Raw genomic sequence first — 25741 nt, forward strand, 5'->3', positions numbered from 1 at the left:
GCTTACTGGGAGCCAGCGCACCCAATCAAATTAATATGTGAATTTGTAGTATACCCCTGAGACCTTGATCTTGATTTCAACTTCAGTTTCCTTGGAAAATGTGACAAAGCAACATAGCACTATGAGGATAGATGTGCCTCCTCAAACTGGATCGTTTTTCTCTGTATGTGGGCGTAGATGATTCAGATGCCACTTTACTTGCAAGATGATGTGTATTGACTTGACTTTGTTAAGGTGTTAAAATCCAACTTGCATTGAATTCCAAGGTCATCTAAGCATATTTCCCCCAAAAAATGTGTTAAAAGAATGTTAAAATTCTGAGTATTTTAGCAAAACAAACTATCTACAAACCCAAGGCCTACAGTAACTCATGTGGCCCTTTATATGTCATGGATCTTTTTTTATGTTGTTCCGTTCAGAAATGTAGCGCTTGTATGATTGGAAAGAATATCTTCTATTGGAAAGATAATTAATGCCGCCCACAAGTGTGATATTTGTCACCCTTATTGTCAGACTCGCAGTCCTGGCTCTATTGCTGCACAGGAAACCACTGTCATAAGAGTTAGGGAACCTTGACACAGTGCTCCATTTGAAAACCAAAGCTCAGAAAATAATTCTGTATAAAAGATAAATTGAAAACATAATAATTCTGCTCTGCGTCTGAGCTGTTGTGGCATAGGTTCAGCCCAAAAGTAAATGCACCAACATGGACCAATGAGCTGCCATGTATTAAAATAGTCTAGCAGGTCATAGTAGGTCATATTCACCGAGCACCTGTTGCAATCATTCCCTGTGTAATGTTGAACTTCTTCTTGAATTCGAATGTGTATTGATGAAATACGTGAAGAGTGATGTGCCCCAAATGCCTTCAATTCAAGACACTCACAGACACACACATATCATAGATCAACATAGATAAATTGAGCTGAATTGATTAATCATCTTAGTGCATACGCCAACATTTTATTTATTTGGTAATACATTTCAGTTACTGTACATCTAGTTTTAGTTTAAACGTCATACAAAAGTTCTCTCTCACTTAAAATAAGTTTTCGGTGCTGGTGGGGGCGGGGCGTGTACTTTACGCACAAAATGTGGGCAGAGAGAGAACGTCCCTGATCGCACCCCCATCCGCCAAATATTTCCCGCGCCCCATTGAGATATGAGGTTCTTTATTTCCCGGCTCAAACCACCTAGACCGCGCATAACACCCAACCCTGTACGCACAAATACACAAAGGCACGTAATTAGAAAGACCCCCATGCTGACACTGTCAACCAAAGTCTTTGAGTTTGTTTTTCGACTCTTGTTAGCCCCTCCCCCCCCGGCTAGACCATCAAGGGCGGGGTGCCTCCATCTGCTGTGATCTTTGGCTGGGGCTCCCCACAGGCCTGGTCTCCGCGAGGCAAAACCCTCCAATACCACATGGACAATACCGCATCGGCTACCTTCCCTCACAAACTCAGCTAAGCGTAACGTGTTTGTGTGCACGCTTGAGAGAGAGAGAGAGAGAGAGAGAGAGAGAGAGAGACAGAGAGAGAGAGCGTGCCTCCTCCAGATAAGCCCTTTCTTCATCTGTTACTCCATTTGCATGGATAACGCTCTCATTTGCTTTTTTGTGCTTCCGTGCGCACATCTGAAGAAAGTCACGCTTTACCAATGGCGCTCACACATGTCAAGAACACAGGCAACACAATCCTGTCGCTGCCCTCGTGGGCCTCCTAGGTCTTTTCCCAATGTATAGATATCACTTCAAGATGCGTTGCTAGGCAGAACACTTGTCTGCGTTTTGTTTCAGATGCGCTCAATCTCCCCTTGTGTGGAGAAGCATAGTCACACTCGAAACCCCTTAAACGATGGGTGGTTTGTCCTTTGAAGGCCCCCCCAGATGCAGGTGTGCAAAATTGAAGGGTTTAGCATGCTGTGCCCTGACATATTTTAAGACCATCGAAAAGGACGGCTTCTTCTGAAGCGGAGGCACCTTTCCATATCCCCTTTCCATTTTTTCCAAAGTTCTGGCAGCAACTTTAGAGGAAGATTTTATCAAGCAGAATCACTTTCTACACCCTTATCCCTACCACCCTGCGTTTTTTTTTTTTTGTTTTTTGTTTTTTTCCCCTATGTCATTATACCAGCGATTGCAATTTAATAAAATTACATGTAATGTTGTCATCAATTAAAAAGATGCAGAAATCAAACCAAAGAAGGTCATCAGACTCCTGAGATAAAGATGTGCAAAATCTCTTGAATAGAAAGGGTGACATCAACTCTCTATGCCACACTACTTGGTCTCAGCCCATAACCCGTAACCATAAAGTGGTTTGTGATCATTTTGTGATCTTTTTTGTCACAGTATGTGGCAGGATATTGCATAACATCTGTAATACACTTTAGAGCCTAAATCGAAGAGCAATGCCAAGAAGTTGAGTCGCACGCTGGATTCATCACTGCTCAGGTGTACAATCTGTTGTCTCTGTGCGGGTTAAGGTAGGGGCTTAAGCGAGGATGTGCAGGAGTTCTGGAAAGGTACAAACTGCTTCCTCAGCCCCTCCAAATCAACATTGATTTTTGCATGACCATTTGGGGCCTGCACACAAATTACAATTTCAAATGAAAAAAGAATCATTTTCTTTGCTTTGTTTTTATCATACTTTGTGTTTCAAGTGGTTGTGAAATAACAATTTTAAAATTACAACGACCTATTGAATCAATGTTGACTTTCCGGGGTCAGGAGAAAAGATCTGCTGGATCTCTTACAAACTATCAACTCACAATTAAAGGGCAATACCACCCATTTTCCAGCATTAAGATGGCCAAAACTGTACCCTGTGGGGATGGTAGCTCAGGAGGTAGAGCTGGTTGCTGGTTCGTTGCTGGTTCGATCCCAGGCTCCTCCTGCTAGCATGCTGTAGTGTCCTTGAGCAAGACACTTAACCCCTAATTGCTCCTGATGGCTGCGTCCGTCAGTGTTTGAATAATTGTAAGTCGCTTTGGATAAAAGCGTCTGCTAAATGTAATGTAATGTAATGCACCCCCGAATTGTGATGTTGTCCATAGAAGCAATTCCTACACTTCCATGTGTCTGTGAGCAGTGCGATCGGGCTATTTGAGAGACTGCGACCTACCACCAATGCACTCTTTGGACATTCCCCCGAGAGAGGGATGAATAGAGAATCTCAATTCTATTCCAATCCTCTCGACTTGGAATTTACACTTGTTTGAGCTTATGCAGGCAAATGAGCTATATTTAACACTTGCTTTGTGCTATGTCTTTTACATCAAAAAATATAAACGTATGCTAATATAATTCACTTAGATTCATAGCCCCTCTTTTACTCACCCTTTATCCACCGATAGCATGGTATAGATATTATACACCTTGTATAGACCTATGTATATGCACTTTGGAGTTCCACTTTCCCTTGCTCGATTACAGTCATTTCCAAGCATTCCTGTTCTTCTTCCTCGGTGCATTGTAGTGCTGAAAATAAGGGGGTATTCCACTGTAAGTAGGCATCAGCCTTGTGCCTGCTGGAGATAACAAAATAACAGCATATACAAATGCTATACTTTTGTTCAAAGAAATAAAGTAAAACTTTATTAAAGTAAAGTAAAAAAAAAAAAAAGCACTAATCACTTTGCCATCAACAAGCGGCAAGTGGCAGCCATTTGTGGCGGGTAAACTCTGTCATTCATACTTAAGCTCATAACCGTGCACTTGGTAGTCATTACTCCTTTCCCGTATTTGTTATATGGCTAATTATTTTGTATAGGTAGTCATTTACAACATCTCATTTTACCTGAATGCTTAACAAGAGCTGTAATATTGAGGAGGCCTGAGTCTCAGGTGCTCATACACGTCATTTACACAACATACAGCGGGGGAGTTCAAATGCATTCTGTAGAGCTCCAGCAGTATGAAGCCAGGGCTCAGAGACTTCTTTTATCCCACTCCTGGCTCACAGTTTTGAGTTCGGACAATCAATGTGCTGGCACAAGAAGCGCCTCTTCAAGAACGCTAGAGTGGAATACTCTTCAAAAGTCTCTTGAGATGACAGGAAAACCAATGCTCATCATTCTTGGATATGATAGACTGGGGGCAGATGCTTGGAAGCCATCTTTGAAGGGGCTCAATGTTAAGGACAGTCTACTACCGCACAAGTTCTGCTGCAGGCCGCTTAATTTTTTTCTGTACTGCGTGACAGGGGAAAAGAGGTGCTGTTTTTGTCATAGCACTGCCTGCTTCTTCTGTCATTCAAACCAGAGGACATTACAACCTTGCCAAGTTTGAGAAAGTAGACCAAAAGTTTTCTGAGGGATAACTCTGACCAATACATCAAGGGAAAGTTTGTCAGTTCTTGTGTAAAACATGAACATAATTCTGTACTGAATAACTGCAGGGGCCTAAAACTGTGTGTTTTACTGGCAACACACAAAAAATAAGTCATTTGCTGTTCAATGGGCGTGTACACCAATCAGCCACAACATTAAAACCACCACTAATTACCATTCACATTGTGTCTCCCACTGGTGCCGCCAAAACAGCCCTGACCCGTTGAGGCATGGACTCCACAAGACCTCTGAAGGTGTCCTGTGGTATCTGGCACCAAGACGTTAGCAGCAGATCCTTTAAGTCTTGGAAGTTGGGAGGTGGGGCCCCCATGGATCGGGCTTGTTTTTGCAGCACATCACACAGATGCTGCATCGGATCGGACCCTAACCCCAGCCATCCACATGATAGAAGACAGATGAAAACTTGAGCACGTGACATCACACCAGGCCACATTCTTCCATTTCCCCATGGTCCAGTTCTGACGCTTACGTGCCCATTGTAGACGCTTTCAGTGGTGGACAGGGGTCAGCATGGGCACTCTGACGTATGAGCTTCTCCTGTCACCACTTCACTGGTTCTCCTTCCTTGGACCACTTTTGCTAGGTACTAACCACTTTGCACCAGGAACACCCGACAAGACCTGCCTTTTTGGAGATGCTCTGACCCAATCGTCTAGCCATCACAATGTGGCCCTTGTCAAAGTGCGTCAGATCCTTACGTTTGCCCAATTTTCCTGCTTCCAACACATCAACTTGAAGAACTGACTGTTCACTTGCTGCCTTATATATCCCACCCCTTGTCAGGTGCCAATAGAACATCATGAGCCATGTTATTCACTTCACCTGTCAGTGGTTTTAATGTTGTGGCTGGTCTGTGTAAATGACAGTTATAATAAATGGAAAATAAACATTTTCCTTTCATTAAAATTATCAGAAAGTTCCAGAATTGAAACAAAGTTTTTAACTGAAATAAACAACTGCCATTCGTCAAACTTTGAAAAGATAAGTTCTATCTTCCAAACACAGAGTCCTACGCTACACCACTAGAAATAAACCTCTCTGTCACTGGCGACAGTACTGTCCCTTTGCTTTCCAAATTTTGATACCGGGAGAGGAAAGGGAAGGGAATTAAAAGATATGAACAACCGCGCTGATATTATTTCGTTACTCCTTTAATGCTCCTGGGTAACAATACGAACACTGGAATTCGGAACGGTATCTCTATTTTCTACCTCAGTTTTCTAACAGTGTAACAGTGAGACACCCCTTTGAATCCCATTTTGAATTTTGTGTGCTTGCGCTTATGTCCTCAGTTGTCCACTTCCTTGGTGGTAAGCCGTCAAAAACCTAATACCTATTCCCCTAACCTCTGTGGATATGTGTAGCCACCCCTCCTCCCCACTCTGTCCCCCCTGTCTCCCGTGTCCGACATCACTTGAGCAATCACCAAAGGGAAGGTACAATCTTTCTTATTATTCCAGGATGAGGGTGGTGAGCTTGCTCAGAGATTTGCCATTCTCAGAACAGGCATGAAGGCAACCGACTTCTTGGAGATTGGGGAGGAGGTTTGGCTGTAAGAATGTAATTACCCCCACCTCACCCATCCTGACACACAATAATAAAGCTTTGATGGGTTTCCTCTCAAAAAGAAGGAGCACCAGCTAATCACAATTGATTGCGGCCACTTAGAGTCTCTCTCTCTCTCTCTCTCTCTCTCTCTCTCTCTCTCCCTCTCTCCCGCTCTCTCTCTCAGGATGGGAGTCTTCCTCAACCAAGCCAAGGGGGAAAAAATAAAACCCTATTCAAATGGAATGCAGAGAAAGGAGAGATATGGAATCGGGGGGTGGGGGGGTGAAGTAGCAGGATGAATAAAAACCGTGGAGCCAATGTAGGAGCAGGAGGAGAAAAAGATGGCAAAAAAAAAAAAAGCCACAAGAAAGCCTTAGAAGTTTTATTTATACCATCCCTCTTATGTTTCGCTTTAAAGTTTATTTTCCCTTCGCAAGTCTTACCCTCTCTCGCCTTTTGTGCTCACAGTTTTCGACATTTCCATGCAGAGATTGCCAGGCCGGATAGATTTCATAGCTTGTGTTTGCATGGGCCTTTTCACGACTCATAACCTGCTTGTTTTTCTCTTGTTTTCTTTTTTTTTTTTTTTTGTATTTCTCTCCCTCCTCATTTCTGACAGCACAGTATTACAGGAGTGTGGAAAAAAAAAATGCAATATATATTCAATGCGAACGAAAATGTCCGCCCCCAAATTCAAACTCAAATGAATGATGGAGTGCACTGTCTTTCTCACTGCTTCTGTTGTTTCTAGGCAATATTTTATAGGACAATAAGATATGTTTATTGGAATTTGCTGAATTTGTGAAGCTTTCTTGGAGCTGTGCGCCCCCCAGGTTAATGACCAAATGGTAGAAATGGGTTTTAGAATACCACCAGTGTTCTGCAAAACCAATTATATATTTTGAACACCTTACTGAGGAACGAAAGCGGCCCTTTTTGCTGGGAGATTTGCTACAGTGTATAAAACACTCATTCTCTTGTGCCAAGACGCCCAATTCGTTCCATCTAATTTCAGGGCAAAGAAAATCTGAATATTTCACTCTAAAAGGTGCTAAATAGCAAATTAGATATCATCAATTTTTTGTGTGTCTTTTTTATTATCACCGCCTATGCCACAATGCACAATAGGTGGCACAAGAGAAGAGAAGCAAATTGCTGTCTCGCAAGGGAGACGGCAATTTCAAAATATTCATTAATCTTGGACAAAAGCCTGCCGTTTACACATACACGCAAAATGTGAAATGCAGCTTTATTTTTTGTTCGCAAATACTCCAACAAAACAGCTCACCAGCTATTTCTTTGTGTGTTTTTGTAAAGGGGATTTCAACAGGTTATTCCTTAAGACCTTAATACAAATATTGGCTTTGTTTTTCTTGTTGTTGTTATCATATCTACATATCTAATTAAGGCTTAAAAAAAAAAAAGGAAGTGTTTTTATTAGATTTAGTCCGCTTCCGCTTCAGGAGACGGGGAATTTCCACTCAAAAGACCTACGTGTATGTGTGACGCCAACCCACATCAAAAGATGCCAATGTTGATTGTCGTGCCACCACTAGAGTTTTAATTGAGTCAGCGCATATGGGGATGGAAATGAGCACTTACACACTAATAAGTACAAGTTAAGTTAATTATATTTCAGGAAGTTTAAAGCAAAGCAATTTGGATTAATCAATTTAGAAAGGATAAGTTGATGTTTCTGTGACAAAGAAACCAATGCATATTTGTTTAGTGTTGTTTGCTGCATAGATCGCCCAGTTTGCTCCAAACAACTGCAGATTTTTATTTTTTCTCCTTTTGAGTACAAACTATTTTAACTATTAAGTCCACAGTGTGAAAATAAAAAAAGTGTTTTTTATGATTGAAAAAAAACAACATATCACTACTGGGAATATGAATATGCTTTTAGCCCCCCTAATGGACTCTACACTTTTCCATCTGCCATTTACATGTCGAGTCATCTTTTTGTATATTTTTTTTTTCGCACATGATTCCAAGCACTCAGGAGTAATTAATCACTAATTTTTTTTTTTTTTTTTTCTTTCAAGGCAAATATTTTGAGAGAGTCAAGTGCATTTGTGAATTATTTGGGATGTCCATCAGCCGTTGGCCTTTCAAGTCATCAAAACACCCGAGATTGTCAAGTCGTCAATTCTCGTCACTTCTTTGTTGAGTCTTCCGAAGTCAGAGATGCGCCTCAATGTAATGGAATGCAAATACGCCCACCGTCTGCTTCTCAGTTGCTTGATAGCCACTTAAGGCATGAAATGGAGCGTTAAACTATCTCGGCATGTCTTCTCTTGGCTTGGTGTGACTTTGAAACGTCAACCGCAACCCGGCCCAGCCCTTTTGTTTTCCATACCAAGCCCAGTCTAACCTTAGCTTGTGAAGCAGGAAATAAAAAATAGGTATTTTCCATGGCAAACAACTCAGATAGGGGGCCGGTTAACTTAGCCGGCGTGGCAGGTTGGCAAACCGTTAAAAGTGCTCTGACCGAGCAAGAGCGCTCGAGCTGGACTATATTGTGGCGTTGAAACCTCCTGGGCTTTACATCAGTGTTTCCAACCTTTTGTCTGCCACTGCACACTTTTTAGAGTGACATACACCCCTGCACAGCGCTAATGTCACAAACATGAAGAACTGTGCTTATTATTATGGCCGACTAATAGTTAGTGATGATTTATCTGTGACTTATATGATTCATTTGTGGTGGACAAATCTTTTAATTGATCCAGGAGTCGGGAGCTACTCTGGCAAAAGGACGGGCGAATAGTGGGTGAATCTTCACAAACTGAAAGGACTACATTAAAGCCCAAGGCTAAATACATCCAAGCATTTGGTACAATTCATGTTGTTATTTATACTTTGCATTCCACCAAAATAAATAACTATGAAAAAATGAAATGATTCTTGGTGGAATTCCATTCACAACTCAGAGCCAGCGGACCCTTCGGACCCCCGTTCATGGCTCACCAAAAACCTCCCTCGCTCACCGCGTGTTATTCCAACTGAATCAAAGACGACTCTTTTCTCTTCGTTGTCTCGTCGATTACCGAATCGAAAAAAAAAAAAAAAAAGTCTAACTTCTTACACTTCTAATAATTCTCATTTTCACTTTTAAACTTGAGCTTGTTCTGGTGAACACAGAGCTGCTATTCTGGGTGTAACCGATGAATTAGATTAATTAGCACAGCCTTGCAATTTTGATATCATAACACAAGAACCTGATCCATCTTAAGTGGAATAAGAACAATTTTCACAGCACACCTGGCGAGCTCCCAGGATGCACTAGTGTGCCGAGGCGCAGTGGTTTGAATGCACTGCTCCACTTAACAGGTTAACTGTTCATTTGCACCGTCGATGCTTGGAATTTCTTTTCTGCGGTGTGCCACAGCACCATCAAAAGAAACACATCCAGGACGAAAAAAACCTCCAGCGCTGAGTTATCAGAAAAACAGACCAATTTGGACCCGCTTCCTTTTCCAGTATTATTTTGCTTTGTCATGTATTTATGTTTGTTTCTAAATATTACGTGTGCAAATGGACGGGAGATGGAAAATGTCGGAAAAATGGGGCAAAGATATAGGTCACCCTTGTGCTTTTTAAAGCCCAGGAAGTCATGCGAAATGGCCCATCTGCCACACTTTGACGCAGCCCCGATTCACCTTCTCCCCGACCATAAATCTCTTTCTCTTCTTTAAGATGTGAGTTCTACTCTGCTGCCGTTCCCTCTTCCCATCGTTCTGTATGTCCTGATTAATCCTCAAACCTCCACCACGAAGAGGAATGTGTCTCCATTCACTCTTCTTTCGAACAGTCTTCTATTTGAACTCTGCTGGCACTGGGCTTTGTTTTTCCCTCCTGTCACAGTTTTTTCTATCAGTTATGCCTTTTTGCCGGGATGTATCTCCAGCCGTTCTGACACACTGAGGAATCCAATCCGAGGGAAATGAAAGACACAATATAGCAGCAGACATTTCTCCCCTGGATTTTGTGTGTAGCGGTATGGCACTGTTTTGTTTTTTTTGGGGTTTTTTTTTTTTCAAAAGTGTACTGTGGTAATGTAGCATGGCTTGTATTCTTTGGAATTTGTCAATTCTATCTACTCTGGGGTGAATTCACAAAAGGATTGCCTGGCTTTGGTGGCCACTAAACCGGCGCAAATAACAGAAAAAGCAAGTATCTAATTCACAAAACACCGCATACGGTGAAATGTGCCACTAATTGCGCTGCCACACAAATAGTGTATTGGTGCACCGGTGCTATTTGCACATATTTCAATTCGGTATTATTCATACATTTGGTGCAAAATTGGCCCCCTTCTATGCAGATGAGCCCTGTTGCAAATAGTGTCCACTTTACAGACACCAGCGTTTAACTCCAAAGATATTGAGAAAAAAATAAAAATAAAAGATATAGGGAATAATAAAATGGTCAAAACTGGCATTGAAACACCAATGGCATCGAACCTCAGAACCATGGACATGCAGCGGCCTGGATCTTTGTAGAGTAAAATAAATTGAATCAACTGTAATCATTTCTACATTGTAATATTAACATTCAGTGAGAACTAGAATTTCCTAATGAAACAATTAAATATGCACACGCTTTATTCATGCAATAAATTAACTGTGCTCTTTGTTTTAAGTTTTATATTTATTTAAGACTGATAATTCTTAAAACAGGCAAGTGTAGAGCAGTGGCGTAAACGTGTAATGAAGCCCCCCCCACATCCCCCTCCCCTCCGGTTATTTACTTTGCCACATGGATCATTGTGATCAGACAGAAAGATGGCAAATCCCACTCAGCAGCAAAACCTAATGGTCGTTTCGCTGGCATATCATTAGCGCAATATCTTTTGTAAGACAGCACAGGGGGCGCATTTGATGTGCAATTCATCGTTCCCCTTAGTATTTACTTTAGAGCCCAGGTTCCCTTTAACATATATTCTGAAACAGAGACATGTGCGCATCTCACTGTGACTAATTGAGGTGCATTATATAATACCCTAGTTTAAAAAACCTGTCATTTATTTAGTATCTGTTGTTGTTGTTGTTGTTGTTGTTGTTGTTGTTGTTGTTGTTTTTTCTCCTTAAAAAGGGGGATTAAATCGTTGGGATTAGGACATGGACTCTTAGGACGTATTTAGGTATTTTTTGACAGCTGCACTAATAAGTTGCACACTATTCATTTGCCAAAATTAGAGCTATTTTACGCTCAGGCGAAGGAAACACCCAAGCAGAACAGCATGAGAACTCAAGTTATTAAATATTTAATAGCGAGGTAAACCTGCAGGATGAATTAGTCGTTTAGCCTCTTTGCAAAAAATCTCTACATATGTAAAATCAATTTCTTGGTTTCCTTTGAAATTCTTCCATTTTCCCTCAAACTTATTTGAGTTATTTTTAGGTCTCTACGCGTGCGTGTGCCTGTGTGTGTGTGTGTGTGTGTGTGTGTGTGTGTGTGTGTGTGTGTGTGTGTGTGTGTGTGTGTGTGTGTGTGTGTGTGTGTGTGTGTGTGTGTGTGTGTGTGTGCACCACTGTTGGCTCTAAATTTAAAGAGATTAGTGATTAAGGAACAGCAAAGCATTCCTGGCAGATGAACACGGACGCCCTTAAGACGCACAAATATGCAGCAGCAGCCTTCGTACTGGAAGGTGCTGGTCAGTTAATAAAAAATACCAATGAAGATAAGAGGATTTTCTTTTCTTTTTTTGCTGCCTCAAATTTTTTTTTTTTTGTTGTTGTTGTTTTTTTTGTTGTTTTTTGTAGAATACATTGGTAAGATGTTCTTGGTTGTTGGTTCTTTTTACACCCTTATGCAATCTGGTCCTTGGTGAACTGGGCAAGAAGCAGGACGTTTCTCAGCGACCTCACTGTGCCAGCACTCTATGGCCAGTTGAGAGTAGTTATTATCATCATATTATTATCATATGTCATATAATATATTATCATATTACCACCAATCATTGGATGAACAGAGCCAGGAGGGATCTGCCAAAATGTATAATCATAGACATTTGATGTTTGGGATACTTTTTTAATTGTTATACTTTTTTCACATTTAGTCCCAGACACAAAAACGTGAAAATCTAAACAAACAACTTGGAATTAACATGTGTAAAGACTTGATTTGGTCTTTATTCCTAACGTATCCAAAGATGAATGTGAATTGTTCTCAGTAATAGAACTACCTTCCAAGACTCGTTTGAGTCTCCGCGGCGAGAATTTAGACGTTCCACGTTTTGATGATGTGCAGAATGGATTCAGACGATTACTCTCTCACTCCTGACTGACAGCCTGCTCACCATCTCTAACATGAAAGCCAGAAAGTGCAAGCCACCCATCAGTGACAAACAACAATGCAATTCCCGCCATTCCTCACCGATAAAGACCCCAGTGAAGCTCCCCACGGACCCCAAAAATAAAAACCTGTAATGCGGCCTGGAGGCTTTTATGTGTGCTCATGTCTATTCTGAGGCTGTTTGTACGGGCGAGGAGCCCTGTGCACGTCTGTCAATACGGCTGGAATTTATCAGCACATCAGCGTGGCACAAAGCAGGGCGGTCGGCCTTCATCTTCGGCAGATGTTACACTGCATCATAGTTTATGGCGCCTGTTAAGGTGTGAATGCAAACAAGGTTAGGGTAGATGAAATTGGCCCTCTAGAAGAGGGGGTGGGTGTGGGATTTATAGACATAGCCCCCATTTTTCTCTGGGACAGCTAAAGGACAGCAGCGGGGACGGTGCAATGCGGTCTAGCGTGCAGTCACTGTTAGTTAATGCCGGCACTCAACATAGATTGCGTGTTTGATCCCATGTAAATTTCTGCTTTGGACGAGTGGCTATGCATGACTTCACATGATAAAACGACAGAAATGGTTCTGCACACCTGGGTAACGCAAAAGTGGAAAAAGACGTTTAAAAATGGCTTAATAAACAAACAAATGATAACAAAAAATCCAATAAATATATGGGGGGAAGGATTTATTACATTTTTTTAATAAATGTAATTATAATCATAATGATAACCATTTTTCAGATAGCCCCTTTTATACACAACATGCAACTCAAAGTGCTTTACATTACTGGAAGATGATCAAAGAACGTCAATAAACACAAATCTGGTATGCGGTCAGTACATTACTGTCATTAACCATGATGAGAGCCTCAGCTCTCCATCTCTCTATCACACTCTCTCTCTCTCTCTCACACACACACACGCACACACACGCACACACACACACATACACACACACTGTCAAACGATTGTTCAATATAAAAATGTTGCACGCGTACGTCCACATACATCCTTTGTGCGCGCAAGTTAATGAGCTTTGTCCATGCACCGCTCCGTGCGCTCTATTTTTTTTATCCGCCAGAAAAGCAGGTGCAGGCCGAGCCTACAGTATAGGCGAGATAGGCGGTTGCCTAGGACGGCATCCCGGGGGGCGCGGAGAGGGAGCAATTGGGGCGCGATTTGCGCACCTGCCTCCCTCTCTGACGGCACTGACGATGCCCGCGTGCCAGCAAAGGGGCGCCCGCGATCGGCACGCCACAACAATGTGTTTTTATTATCTCCTTATGGAACAAGACAAGCACTGCGTAGTGGGGACACTTTCTCCGTGACTCCTACTAATATACGAATGACGATTAAAAATAAATTGGTCAGCATATTTGTAATGGTAATCCTAGTTATGAAATTTAGAAGCACTGTCTCCGAAAACGGTCACAAAATGCGCCTAAATGGTCACAGTCTGGAGCCCTGGGGATAAATACAAGTCAACTAAAATGAAATGGTATTGCTTTCCAGTAAAACTGCGTTTTAAGAAGTGATTTAAAAGCAGGCGCCAATTCAGCCACCCATTTTTCCTTCATCCGGCAGGTCATTCCAAAGCCCAAGGGTCCCACAAAAAAGTGAATATGGCCAGATCAGGCTGGTTTTTACAAATTGTAGGACTTCAGTCGCACCCTGACCAGATGTCGTTTTTATTCCTGATGCGTGCAGAGTGTGATTCATAAAGAGATTAACACAATCAATCAGTCTTGGTACGTGGGCGTCGCCATGTTGCTAGGGTGAGTACTCTGGCCATAAGCAGAGACCAAGGACATTTTGTCTAGATTTTGTTGTCACAATTTGCAGTGTTCAGTGTTTTGAAAACGTGAGTAATGTGCCAAATAAAGTATGGGTACAAAGCAAATCCACCGAATCGGAAAGCAAACATTTCAGTTAACAGATTGACATACGAGCTGGGCGTTTGTTAGTATGTTCACTTAGTAACAAGGAATTTGACTCATTATTCATTACTCTCAAGGTACATACATGGAATAGACATACAGCTGAAACAAAGACAACGGGCTAAAACATTTAACCACTATACAGACGTAGATGTATATAAAAGTATATACTGTATATAAAGTATAGTATATATTTATATAAATAAAACAACGGCAATGGAATTGTAGCAGGAAGGCAATAGTGCAATGGTGCGAAATGCGAAGATGCTGGAATGAATATGGAATGATTAACAGGTTACTTTATATACATGAGGTTGGTGGATACTACATTATATGCATGTATACAATGTATAGTATATATATCGTGTTTATGTTTATAGATACAACACTAGAGCTATGATATTATACAACACTAGATCTAAGATATTATTTATAGTGGACAAAGTCGATTGTACTTCTAATAAGGTTGATAAAGAAGTAGCTCTTGACAAGCATGATTTGCTACAGGAGATCATGTTCATTGCATATATTTACATGATTGCCACCTTGATCGTGGACTGTGGGAATCTATTGGTTATTGTTTGAAATGCTCCACTGGCAAAAAGCATTTTCGAGATGTATTAACCTGCCTGATCTGGCCATTTTGATGCTAAGCAGTCCTTTGTAATGTAGACCATCCCCTGATGGCCTTGGGGGGAAAAAAAGAATGTAAACAAGCTCAAGTTTGGAATTTCAGTGAGGATGGATGGTAAATAGTAATTAACATTTTTTCGAATACTGAATAATAAAGTTCTCAAAACGATGATATTAATATTGGATAAATAGAGAACACACCTAAATATGTAACGCCATACTGCGTGTAAGTAAGAACACACATTTGGATAAGCGGTTGGTACAGAACCACAGACAATGGAGGCTTTCAACAGTACCACACTGAGGGACATCATGCAGGGTACTTGTACTTTTTTGACTTTGATGAGGTTCGTGTGGTTAATAATTATGACTGTGCTATGAAAAATATTTCATATTCAGTCCTGTGCTAATGTGGTCTTTTGGTCTGAAGCTTTACCGCAGACACGGCTTTGGTCTCCATACATTACTGTCTCCACTCCACCAGTTGTTGTTAGTGGCATCGTTAAATGCAGCACAAGGATTTAAAGTAACATTACGGCATGTGAAATAAACGTATAAATATCCAAATTCAGGTTCCAGAGCTGCAAATTTAGAAAACGAGCTGTGGTGTTGACCAACAAAGACATATCAAAAAGATGGCATTCCCTTTGAGAAATCAAAGGACAGCCTCCCTCAAAGAGCAATGAGGAATGTAGTGTAGACAGATCTGTGAATGCCGAACGCAAGCCTTTCCTTTAAAGATAGATAGATAGATAGACAGATAGATAGAGAGACAGATAGACAGACAGACAGATAGAAATATGAAAATGAAAAGTGGCAGTATATGGGAAAAAATGAAATGTACAATAAGACGTGTCGTTAACTGTAAACAATAAAATATGGCAGGATAATGGAAAATAAAACTGAAAAGTTGAGGTATTGGGCTCCACCAAGACCTTATTAAAAGGTTGGATTTTGTCCGCATCACAACCTCGCTGAACACTTCACTACTGAGACACCAAAGCACTGTGCCGCAGTGCCTCCCGGTGCTTAGGTGCGGGGCCAACGGGGCCAACGGGGCCCTCTCTGTCGCCCGTTCGGTGGAAGTCGCCCTCATTTTTCGTTGTCTTTCTCTCCCTCAGCCCTGAAGGACGCCCGCTTCCAACTGGTGAACTTCTCCAACAACGAGCTGCGGGTGTCGCTGTCCAACGTGACGCTGGCGGACGAGGGCCTCTACGTGTGCCAGCTCTACTCGGACCCCCCCCAGGAGGCGTACGGCGGCATCACCGTGCTGAGTACGGAGCAGTTTGACGCTTCCCAAACCTTTTTGTTCTACCATGTTAGTTTCATCGCGTATCGTGGGCAGAAGTACCTCACCCGCAGTTCTTCTCTGAAGGGAAGCTTTTCGAGGCTTGTACGCAGAGTATTTTATGAATTAGTTGTATCATCTCTGTCTGCCTTGTCATAACATCCATCTCAATTCTGTTCTTTCCTTTTGGCTCGATGACAAGTACAGCACATTGAACCCGGTTCTGCCTCCTCGCAGTCTTTCGATTACCCCCGCTAGATCTAAAAAGTAAAGGTTTTCACTACGCCCTCTGTTTTCTGAAAACCCAGACAAAAATAAAATAACGCTCTCAGCTCGCCGCATCAAACCTGGTCTACACGTTTGCAGAAATAGACGTTTTTTTTCAGATTTTCTACTGTGTGCGCGTGCGTGCGTGCGTGTGCGTATGTGTGTGTTTTCTAGTTCCACCAAGCAACCCGATCATCGAGGCCCGCGATGAGATCCTGCGTGCGGGCAACGAGACGGAGATGACCTGCACCGCCATGGACAGTAAGCCGGCTGCCACCATCAGATGGACGAAGGGGGACAAGGAGCTCAAAGGTGGGCGTGGCCTTCATTACTGGACAACACGGAGGAGGAAGGCGGAGAAGAAACAACTTTTTTCTTTTTTTTTTAATTGCCATTTTACATAAAACAAATACGATTTGGTCGAAAGACTCCTTTAGGAAGCTGTCAGATACAGTCCAGCGTTGCACAAAAGGTCCATATCATCTCCAACTACATTCTGCAGAACTCAGCGTCTGCTCCCTTATCTATTTGCGTAATTGACAAAACTATTCCCTCCCTCTGCGTTTCAACGCGGTGGTGTTTGAACAGGTTCCATTAATGGGGTCCGGATGTACAGCGCTGACTCCCGCCTGTTGGCATCATGACAGCTTTCATGCTTTCTTTGGAAGGGAGCCGAGATTTGAAAGAGCCGTGCGGAGTCCTGTGGTGAACAAGTCAGAGCCACCCACACCGACCCCTTTAAAAAAACAAAAACAGCTCCTCTTTGGCATCTGGCCTTGAGCGGGTTTCCGCACAGCAACACAACAGCCACAACATGGTGGTCAACAGAGCTCTGGGAAAAGCTGGTTCAAGGTCAGGTATTGCTGTAAGACTCGCTATTAACCTCCTGAAACACAAACTGACCGTTACGGACCGGTGTACTGAACTCCCCGCTTAACTCCTCGCTGCACGCTCTCCTCGCGTGCCAGAGCTAGTTGTTTGTGACAAATTACTCCCGAACCATTTTTTTTTTTTCTTGTCTATCATTCGGTTTATTGTATAGTATCACATTTAAATAGTTTATTCATTTATTTTCTGTCCTATTTTCAGGGTCACACACTTGTTATCACACATTTGCCAAATATTCATTATTCATTGTTTATTTTTAGTTGTATTTTTCTGGTGGATCTATCTATCTATCTATCTATCTATCTGTCTGTCTGTCTGTCTGTCTGTCTGTCTGTCTGTCTGTCTGTCTGTCTGTCTGTCTGTCTGTTCGTCTGTCCGTCCGTCCGTCCGTCCGTCCGTCCGTCCGTCCATCCATCCATCCATGGATAGGTGGATGGATGGATAATGGTAATCACATTACAGCATTTTTAATGAAACCTGTGTTTGTGTGTGTGATTAGGTGCTACACTGGCATTAAAATGAACTTGTTTTTTTTCCTGTTCACACTCCAAACACCGGAATAGTTCTTAAGTGTACCTTCTGCCCTCAATGCCAATTATCTCATCGGGCTTGCAGGATAGATATACAAATGGTTACACAAATAGATGGATATACAGACATGTATGGACACTTTATTCATCCCTTCATCGCCAAATGATTTGCTTTTGCAGTCAATAAATAAAAATTTGTATTTGAAAAAAATATGTAGTAAGTGAATACCGGCGAACATGTTAGAGTGCTATGTATTTATTTACTTTCATGTTCAATGTTATTATTTTTTTTTTATGTAGAAAAATATAAATAGTCCCTTTGGATCGGCTCTGGTCCCGATTGCAGTCCCAGTCCCACTTCCCATCACGGGCGCCGTGATGGGGCGCCCTTGATTGGCGCCCAAAACAGTGTGTTTTTATCTTAGATGTAGGTAAATTTATCTTATTCTGTTTCCTTATCGAACGAATGGGGACACTTTCTCCCTCACTGCCACCCCCGTCGACAGTTTGCCTGGAGCGGCAAAAGGGCTGGAGCCTGGTTGGACTAAGCCCCTGATGCCTTTGCATCCTGGCAACGCCTGTGGTTTTGGATCGGTCCTTCACATGAAAGGCCAAGTCAAGACAAAACATGGACTCCATGCAGCCCCCAAGTGTCACGCAGCAGGACCCGAAACAGGAAACAAAGCAGTGCTGCCCCTTTCCCCACCCTGCCGCCCCTCATGTAACCCAGCTCGCCCTGAACGCTGCCATGCGGGGACCAAACAGCGCACAGAGCCGTCATGCTCCCTCCATTGAAATTCTCAAGCCATGTGTATTTTTACCATCTGGCTGTTTTTTTCCGCTGGGTGTGCCAGAAGATAAACGTTCCATGCCATGGCTGCTGGGTCATTAGTCAATGGGCTTCATAATGCAATGAACGGTGAACCCCAGGATGTCCGGCTGAATTAAAGCTAAAGGTCAAGGGACAGAAGAACTAAGAAGAACACAAGAACGGGAAGTTTTCCCATTAGAGCAACAAAATTAGTCCAATTGCCCGAGGCTCCGGCTCCTCGTTTGGCAGACGTATTCCTAATTAAATGTTCCCGAGAATTCCAACTTAATTACCTTAAGGGATAATCAGGCTTTCTTAAATATCATTTAAAGGTTGAAATTGTCACACTTCCAAATGCAAATCCAGGCGCGGTTCCTGTCACGGTCCCATTATCTTGGTGTTATCGCTCCGTCCTCTCCGTGTTGTGATTTCGATGAAGTTGCCCCGGCGACGATATTCTCCAGCACTTCAGACACGGATGGGAGGTCAGGGTTGTGGGTTTAAGACAAGTAAGAACAGGAAGGTCATTTGAAAAAAAGAGCGAGAGACCGGGAAGGCGGGAACCGCATTGACTGACAGGAACCAGAAAACAATTGCCATCTTTTGACTTTCATTAGGAAACCACAGGGCCGTGTGAGTTGCCCTGCTGTTTCCAGGACAGGAAACAGGTGGACTTCTGATAATATCTCTTAAAAATTCTTTACTCCTTTTATTCTTTTTGAAGCGGGTAGTTGAGGCAGAAATTATAAGTAGGCCTGGGTATCATAAAAAAAAAAAAGCTTTTTTGCTTTTTTTTAATACACTGAATACAATAGCATATGCAGCTTTTAAAAAACATTTCAGCCGAGCTTAAAAAAAAAATACACATGAACTTCTTCTGAGTCGAATGACTGCTCACTTCAATGTCGTGTCGAATTTATAAATGGTCCACTTTTTTTTATGTGTTTCAACAGCACACCCAATTTGCTTTTTGAATAACCGTCTTAGATCTTCCCTCTAAATACCTAAACAGCACATCTAAGGATGAATGTGACCAATCTGAAATTCATCAATTATTCATCATCGATGTCCCTGTCGCCCTTCCATCCAGTTTGGGGTCGTGGGGTTGGAAACACGTTTGCCAGGGTCGGCGTGGTTCCGATGGCTTCCTTGAGCGCTGCACTGGTACTGATTGTTCAAAGTAACCACTGAGCCGGAGGGAGTGGCGTAACTTACCGCCGGCGCAACCGGTGCAGCTCCACTGTGGCCCCGTGGTCACTAGGGGCCCATCCCATCGGCGCGCCAGTGATGCGCTCCACTGTGCGTCCCCGTGCCCCGTGTTTTTTTATAATTTTGGATTCAGGCTATTTTATTTTACGTTTCTTATTGAGCAAAGCAAATGAAGCGGCAAAATGGCTTGAGCTGGGTGCACAAGGGAATATATTTGCACCGGGGCCCATCACCATCTTCTTACACCACTGCGCAGAGGTGTCGCCTGAATGGTTTTCTCGCGCTATATCCCTAGCCCTCACAAGCACGTTCCTGGGATACTGCAACAGGGGTTTTGTTCGGCAAACAGTTCAATTTCCCAGCGCCAAAAGGACCGATTGCACAAATGTTAGATCGCCTTCTGGCAGGTGGCATTCCTCTCTGCAGATTTTTGGGAGGTTTTTCATTTGTTTGTCCCCCCCCCCCAGCTTTTCCACACTCCCGCGTTTGCCTTATTGACGAGTCACAATACACTCGTGCTGTTTAGGAGTGGGATTAAAATAATCAATCACTCACTTCTGCTCCACTGCGGCGCACTGTCCCTTAACCTCTCCCTTTCTTCTCCTCTCTTTTCCGTGAGACTGCCATTTTGAAGCTCCTTCATTTCACCGGCGAGTGTGTCGTCAATGAGATAATCGAAGCCTGGGCTCTAATGGGAAATTGCGGTGGCGTGCGCGGCACCGCCTGCACGTGTGTGTTTTTTTATTCACAGAAGGGAGGGGGTGGGCGGGGGCGTTGGTTAACGCGATGTAGCTACATTTTCTTTTTTTGTTTGTTTCTTTTTTTTAAGGTTTAATACTTGATTCACAGCTGCACAGCGGCCTCTGACAGCAGGCAATTTTCAGCCTATTTACCTTCTCCCACCGCTCACAAGGACACCTTGCCAAACCCCCGCACTCACATTTTTTCCGTGAGGTCACTATTAGCGGGGCGCTGTTCCCGCCCACAGCCACACAATGGCTGCCTTTGTCTGCGTTTAAAAGGAAGAAAGAAAGAAAAAAATCTACATAATGTCTCCCCTTCGGCATTCTTGAGTCCAAAGGTGAAAGTTGTTATTTTGTGAAAGTGAATTTAAAAGTAATACTTTAATGCAGCTTTTTCCGCAAAGTTCTTAACGAACAGAAGAGTTAATTGAATGCAATTTCAAAACAAATATATTAATTGCGATGTGTGTGTGTGTGTGTGTGTGTGTGTGTGTGTGTGTGTGTGTGTGTGTGTGTGTGTGTGTGTGTGTGTGTGTGTGTGTGTGTGTGTGTGTGTGTGTGAATCCTAATTTTGGGGCTTATCGCCCATGCGCTCTTGCCCCCCACTCCCCACCCCCTCACCAGGAGAGCCGAAAGTGGAGCTCACCTACGACAAGATGTACACCGTGACAAGCCGAGTCACATTCAATGTCAGCAAGGAGGACGACGGCGTGCCCGTGGCGTGCATTGTGGACCACCCGGCGGTCAAGGACTTCTCAGCAGAGAGATACCTGGAGGTCCAGTGTAAGTACTCGCACTTAGTCATAACTCACCCCCCCACCCCAAGAAAAATAAAACGAGAGTTTAAATTAAGGACAGTGCCAAAAAAAAGAAAAATCATTTCAAAGCCAAGACATTTGACTTTCCCATATGTCCAGCTCCCCCTCCAGGGACTGAGAAAGTTGCATCTGAATTTTTTTTTTTTTTCTTAGCTAATCTTAGAGACCAGAAGCAGTAAATCTTGCTGCTGTCCAACACCGCTTTCAAAAGTCTTTACATGGGGCACCGGAGGAAGGTCGTGACTTTACAATAACGTTACTGAGGGTATTGTGTGGGTATTGCGAGCCACACACAAATCAATTTTATTGTGAATGTTAACTACAAAATGCCTCTGACATTGGCATCCAGTCCTGAGCGGTGGCTTCATGCAGTACATCGTATAAAAAGGAACTAAACTCTGTCAGGTCTGGAGAACTTCTTGCAGTTGCGTTTAAATGTAAAGTGATGAGCCTTTTTTTTAACTGTTTGACTCTCTGTGAAATGTAACCAACCAAGCATTTTATTTTATTTTTTCTTAATTTGGGTACTTCAATAAAAAAAAAATTAAAAATACATATATATATATAATGGTTATTATATCTTTGACATAGACCATATATATATATATGTATATACCCATCCATCCCCCTCCTTTCATATCTACGCAGGCGCTGCCATCACATTTGGCCACTTTTCCTCTGACCTCAACAGTGTAGGGGCACCATGATAGTAATAATTTGAGCGTGTGATGAGGAACCTCATGTATTGAACATTTCAAGGAAAATAATAATCCACACATTTTAGGATTTTAAACCATTTTTCTTATTGCGCCAAATGCTGGTAATTGTCAGTTATCCTTGTTGCTATGCTTTGTCGGTTTTTCATAACACGCTGTTGCCATCCCCGTGGAGTGGGTTCTGCCAAAAGAATTTAAAGTATGATTAAGAAAATATGAAATAATTGTCCATATGCCATAAAAATAGTAAATTAATTTACAGGTGCTGACTGCATGATTCTGGCGTGATTTTCCACTCGCCAACAGGTTTTTGGAGATCGCCGAGCAAAGCCTCAGGTCGGAGGCAAATCATGAGTGTGCGGTGTGAACTAAGTCACAACAGATCCGACTGGTTGCCGAGCGTTCGAGGCGAGATATCAAGGTTAATATCTGGCCGTGTGGGGCTCGACTAGGGAGCTCCACCCACCGATTAGTGGAAAATATCACAGATTCCCCATAGGCTCGGAGGCGTTGACTTATGACGTCTTTGTGTCCTTACCCCCAGAGGTGAAAGACAAAGCCGAAGGGGCTGCCGTCTAAATCTGTGCAGGAGGCTTGTTGTCTCGCCCATCCCCTGTCTGTCAAGTAGACCGAGTGCCAACGGCTGACAGGCTGCGATTCAGGCAGATGGACGGCACAAACACATATTGCTGTTTGCTGCTTGGAAGGTCAGACAGCAGAGTGCAGTCAGCTGTAGAAATGTGCTGAATCTTTGCTGGCAGCATTAAGATCATAAACAAGCCTGAACCATGCATCCATGGGCTCAAATATTGGGGAAAATGGGAGCAGGCCGGGGCAAGAATGGTACTTAATTGTACGCTTTTGGGTTGATGCCAGCAGCAATGACCGCAATTTGCATGACGATGAATAAACTGTCAATTAGCAGTTGCCTGAGGATCATTTTGCAGGGTGATCCCGGTCAAAGGTGCGTCTCCGCAGCACTGTATGTGTGGGAAGTGGTCTCGAGTGGTATGCACAGCCCTTTCAAAACAAACCTACTAAAACGAGTGCATTCCCTGGGTTAATGAAGCAAGCAGCAGGTCAAATTTTGCCTTCCCCACTACATTTAGATTTTACATTTGCCAGATTTAGATTTTGCGAGATTCTGTTTTTGAAATTCCTATAAATTTTCCCGGGAATCCTAAAACCTTTTGTCATCCGTGTACTCTGGTACACATTTAGCAGTAAATGTCCTCACGAGGATGTCCTTCAGGGGAGCAATAAAAAAAAATAGAAGAAGCAAGAAGAAAAAAGTCTGTATTTACCGTGATGCTCTTCCGGCTCGGCTATGCTACAAGGCTGAAAAAGGGCAACAGCATTGTCTATAATCATTAGGAATTATGGTGATTCACTTCTGGCTGTGGCATCAGATAAATGATGGGGATTGGGGAACTCGGGACTTCTGAACAGTTGCCTCAGTTCTGTCCAGTCGAACCTCATTCATTTGGATGCGATGCCGTGATATGGATGAGATTGAAGTGTTAGTTAATTCTGGCCCCTCAAACGCTGACCTAGAATTGAAGTAGCTACTGTACTAGGCCTAAAAACCCTGGGTACCCTGGGCAGCACATTTCCATTTAACTATTCTGGAATTGCTGGCAGGGAAATTTGTGAGCTGTGGGTTGTTGGGTTCAGCCTTTCAGATTGGCACATGTTTACGCCGCTGCAAAGTGTGTGGTTTATTCTTTTGGTAGCATCGATTTTTACCTCTTTCTCTATATCTGTGTGTGGCAGTTCAGCCTGCCACCCACCACCCAAGTGGCGTTTTCAGGGCCCTCCGGCACAGAGACACAGAAGATGATGGGTTGTAGACAACAGTTTATTGTAGAGAGGAAGCTGGGTGGAATAAGCCAGGAGCAGATCGAACATGTCATGACGGGGCTCCAATCCTGAGTGAGTGTGGGGACGGGGGTTTTAGCCTGTTGCTCGTGAGCCCAACCACCGAGCAACAGGTATGCAGCCACTCCGATCCCAATCACCTAGATCCAGGTCAGGTGTGGCTGCTCAAACCACCCCCTCCCCACACCACACTGTGGAGAATCAGTTCCACTGCCGCCACCTACCTTCTCTGCTCAATCTAGAATGGGAAACGTCAGCTGATTTGTGATAACGGTTTTGGAAGGCCAGATTTGTTTTTTCTTTTTTTATTTGAATTGAAGGCGTCAATCCATTTAGATACTGTACCAACTTCCATCTTATTTGGATAAAACCCGCTGACCGCCACATCCTGGGAGAATGAAATCCAGTCCTTGAATCCTTAAAGAGTCATTCTATATGACTAAAACGTACGCATGTAGTGCATAGGTTCAGTCGTTAGCCATCGTCCGTTAGATTTGGATTCAGTGTCTTCCCTCTCCGGCAGTTTTATTCCTTTGGAAATAACTTCGGTAGGACTTACAGCTGTTTGCACTCAGGGAAATTTTAATAATGGAAAGCTTTGTTGTTCTAATAGCAAGCTGGCGCTTCCCCCTCTCCTCAGTCCAGCACAGCGGGACAGTGGACGACAATCTTTTTCTCCGTTATTTCCTGTGAACACACACCGGGGCCGTGCTACAACTGAGGCTGGCAGGCAGAGCGGCAAGGGTCTTGTTAGCGTTTATTGACTGTGCGGCCCAGAATGATTCAATGTTTTTATGGTCCAGTGTTTCTTCAAAGGTCGCGCAGGACCGTGGGAGATCCTTTTTTCCTTTCTTTTATTTATATTTCTATTCTCAGTTCCACAAGCGTTTGAAGGAGGCTGCTTGTTAGGAAGCTTGTTAGTAATCACTTGTTGCCCCACATTATTCCGGTGGATGAAATGAAAGCGCCGAATGCAACGGCAAACATGTTCATATACATGTTTGTTCGTTTTGTTTTTTTACGTTGTCGGGCTTTGTTTTTGTCTTTGCTTAGTGACTATAGTCACTGGCAAATAAGCATTTAGAAGAGATGGTATAGAACTTTGTGCCGACCCCCCCCCGCCGCCCCCACCGTGCGATGCCGCTCTGTTTGACATGCAGTCGGTTTGTTATGTTTGTGCATTTGTGAGACTGTTTGAACAAAAGTTGAACCAGACTGCATACAACTTCCGACAACTATGTTGTTAGTTCACGAGGGGGCTGCAAGGCTCGAAAGGGTTTTCCACTTTTGAAATGCGTTTTGAAAACGTTATGGTTTGCCGATTCGCAGCCCCCTCGCACGCTCGGTCTACAAGTTAAATTTACCAGCACGGCTGTGCGTTCCTGTCTGAGGTAGAGAAGTGAGTCAAATCACGAAATGAAAGAATAAGAAACCGCTAATGCAAATTCCCCCACAGAGCAGATTCAGATGGAACTAAGGAAGTATACATTTCAAATAAATGAAATTAGTAGTAACGAAGCACAATGCATGTCTCCAGCCTGTTTCTGACAAAGCTGAGAGTATTATTTTTCAGATAGATAATGAGTGGATAGTGTAGATAACGTAGGGTTGTGAATTACACAGCACCAGTTCATGTATACATATACATTTACCTTCCATGTAAATGAATACACATGGCCATTATAATTCTGCGCTACCTCAATTCTGCGACACTGCCTCCCAGGGAAAATGGCAACTTGTTTTCTGCCTCGGGAAGAGGTCCTGTATGTATGCAGCTAATTTGTGCCTCAAGCAGGACTCTCATTCAAGATAAAAATTAAAAGTT

At 43.0% G+C, this 25741-nt stretch overlaps 1 protein-coding gene across 1 annotated transcript in view; it reads left to right on the forward strand.

Annotated features, from left to right (window-relative positions):
- The window catches only part of cadm1a (cell adhesion molecule 1a), a gene marked incomplete at both ends in the record, with an annotated part of 96781 nt that overhangs the window by 21056 nt on the left and 49984 nt on the right, over positions 1–25741 (forward strand). Inside the window, 3 exons of the mRNA XM_080014218.1 lie at positions 15890–16042; positions 16498–16635; positions 21129–21287. Coding sequence (XP_079870344.1) covers positions 15890–16042; positions 16498–16635; positions 21129–21287 — 450 coding nt within the window. The remainder of the gene's footprint in view (positions 1–15889; positions 16043–16497; positions 16636–21128; positions 21288–25741) is intronic.

Source organism: Zeus faber, assembly GCF_960531495.2.
Source record: "Zeus faber genome assembly, chromosome: 14".
Lineage (NCBI taxonomy): Eukaryota > Metazoa > Chordata > Actinopteri > Zeiformes > Zeidae > Zeus > Zeus faber.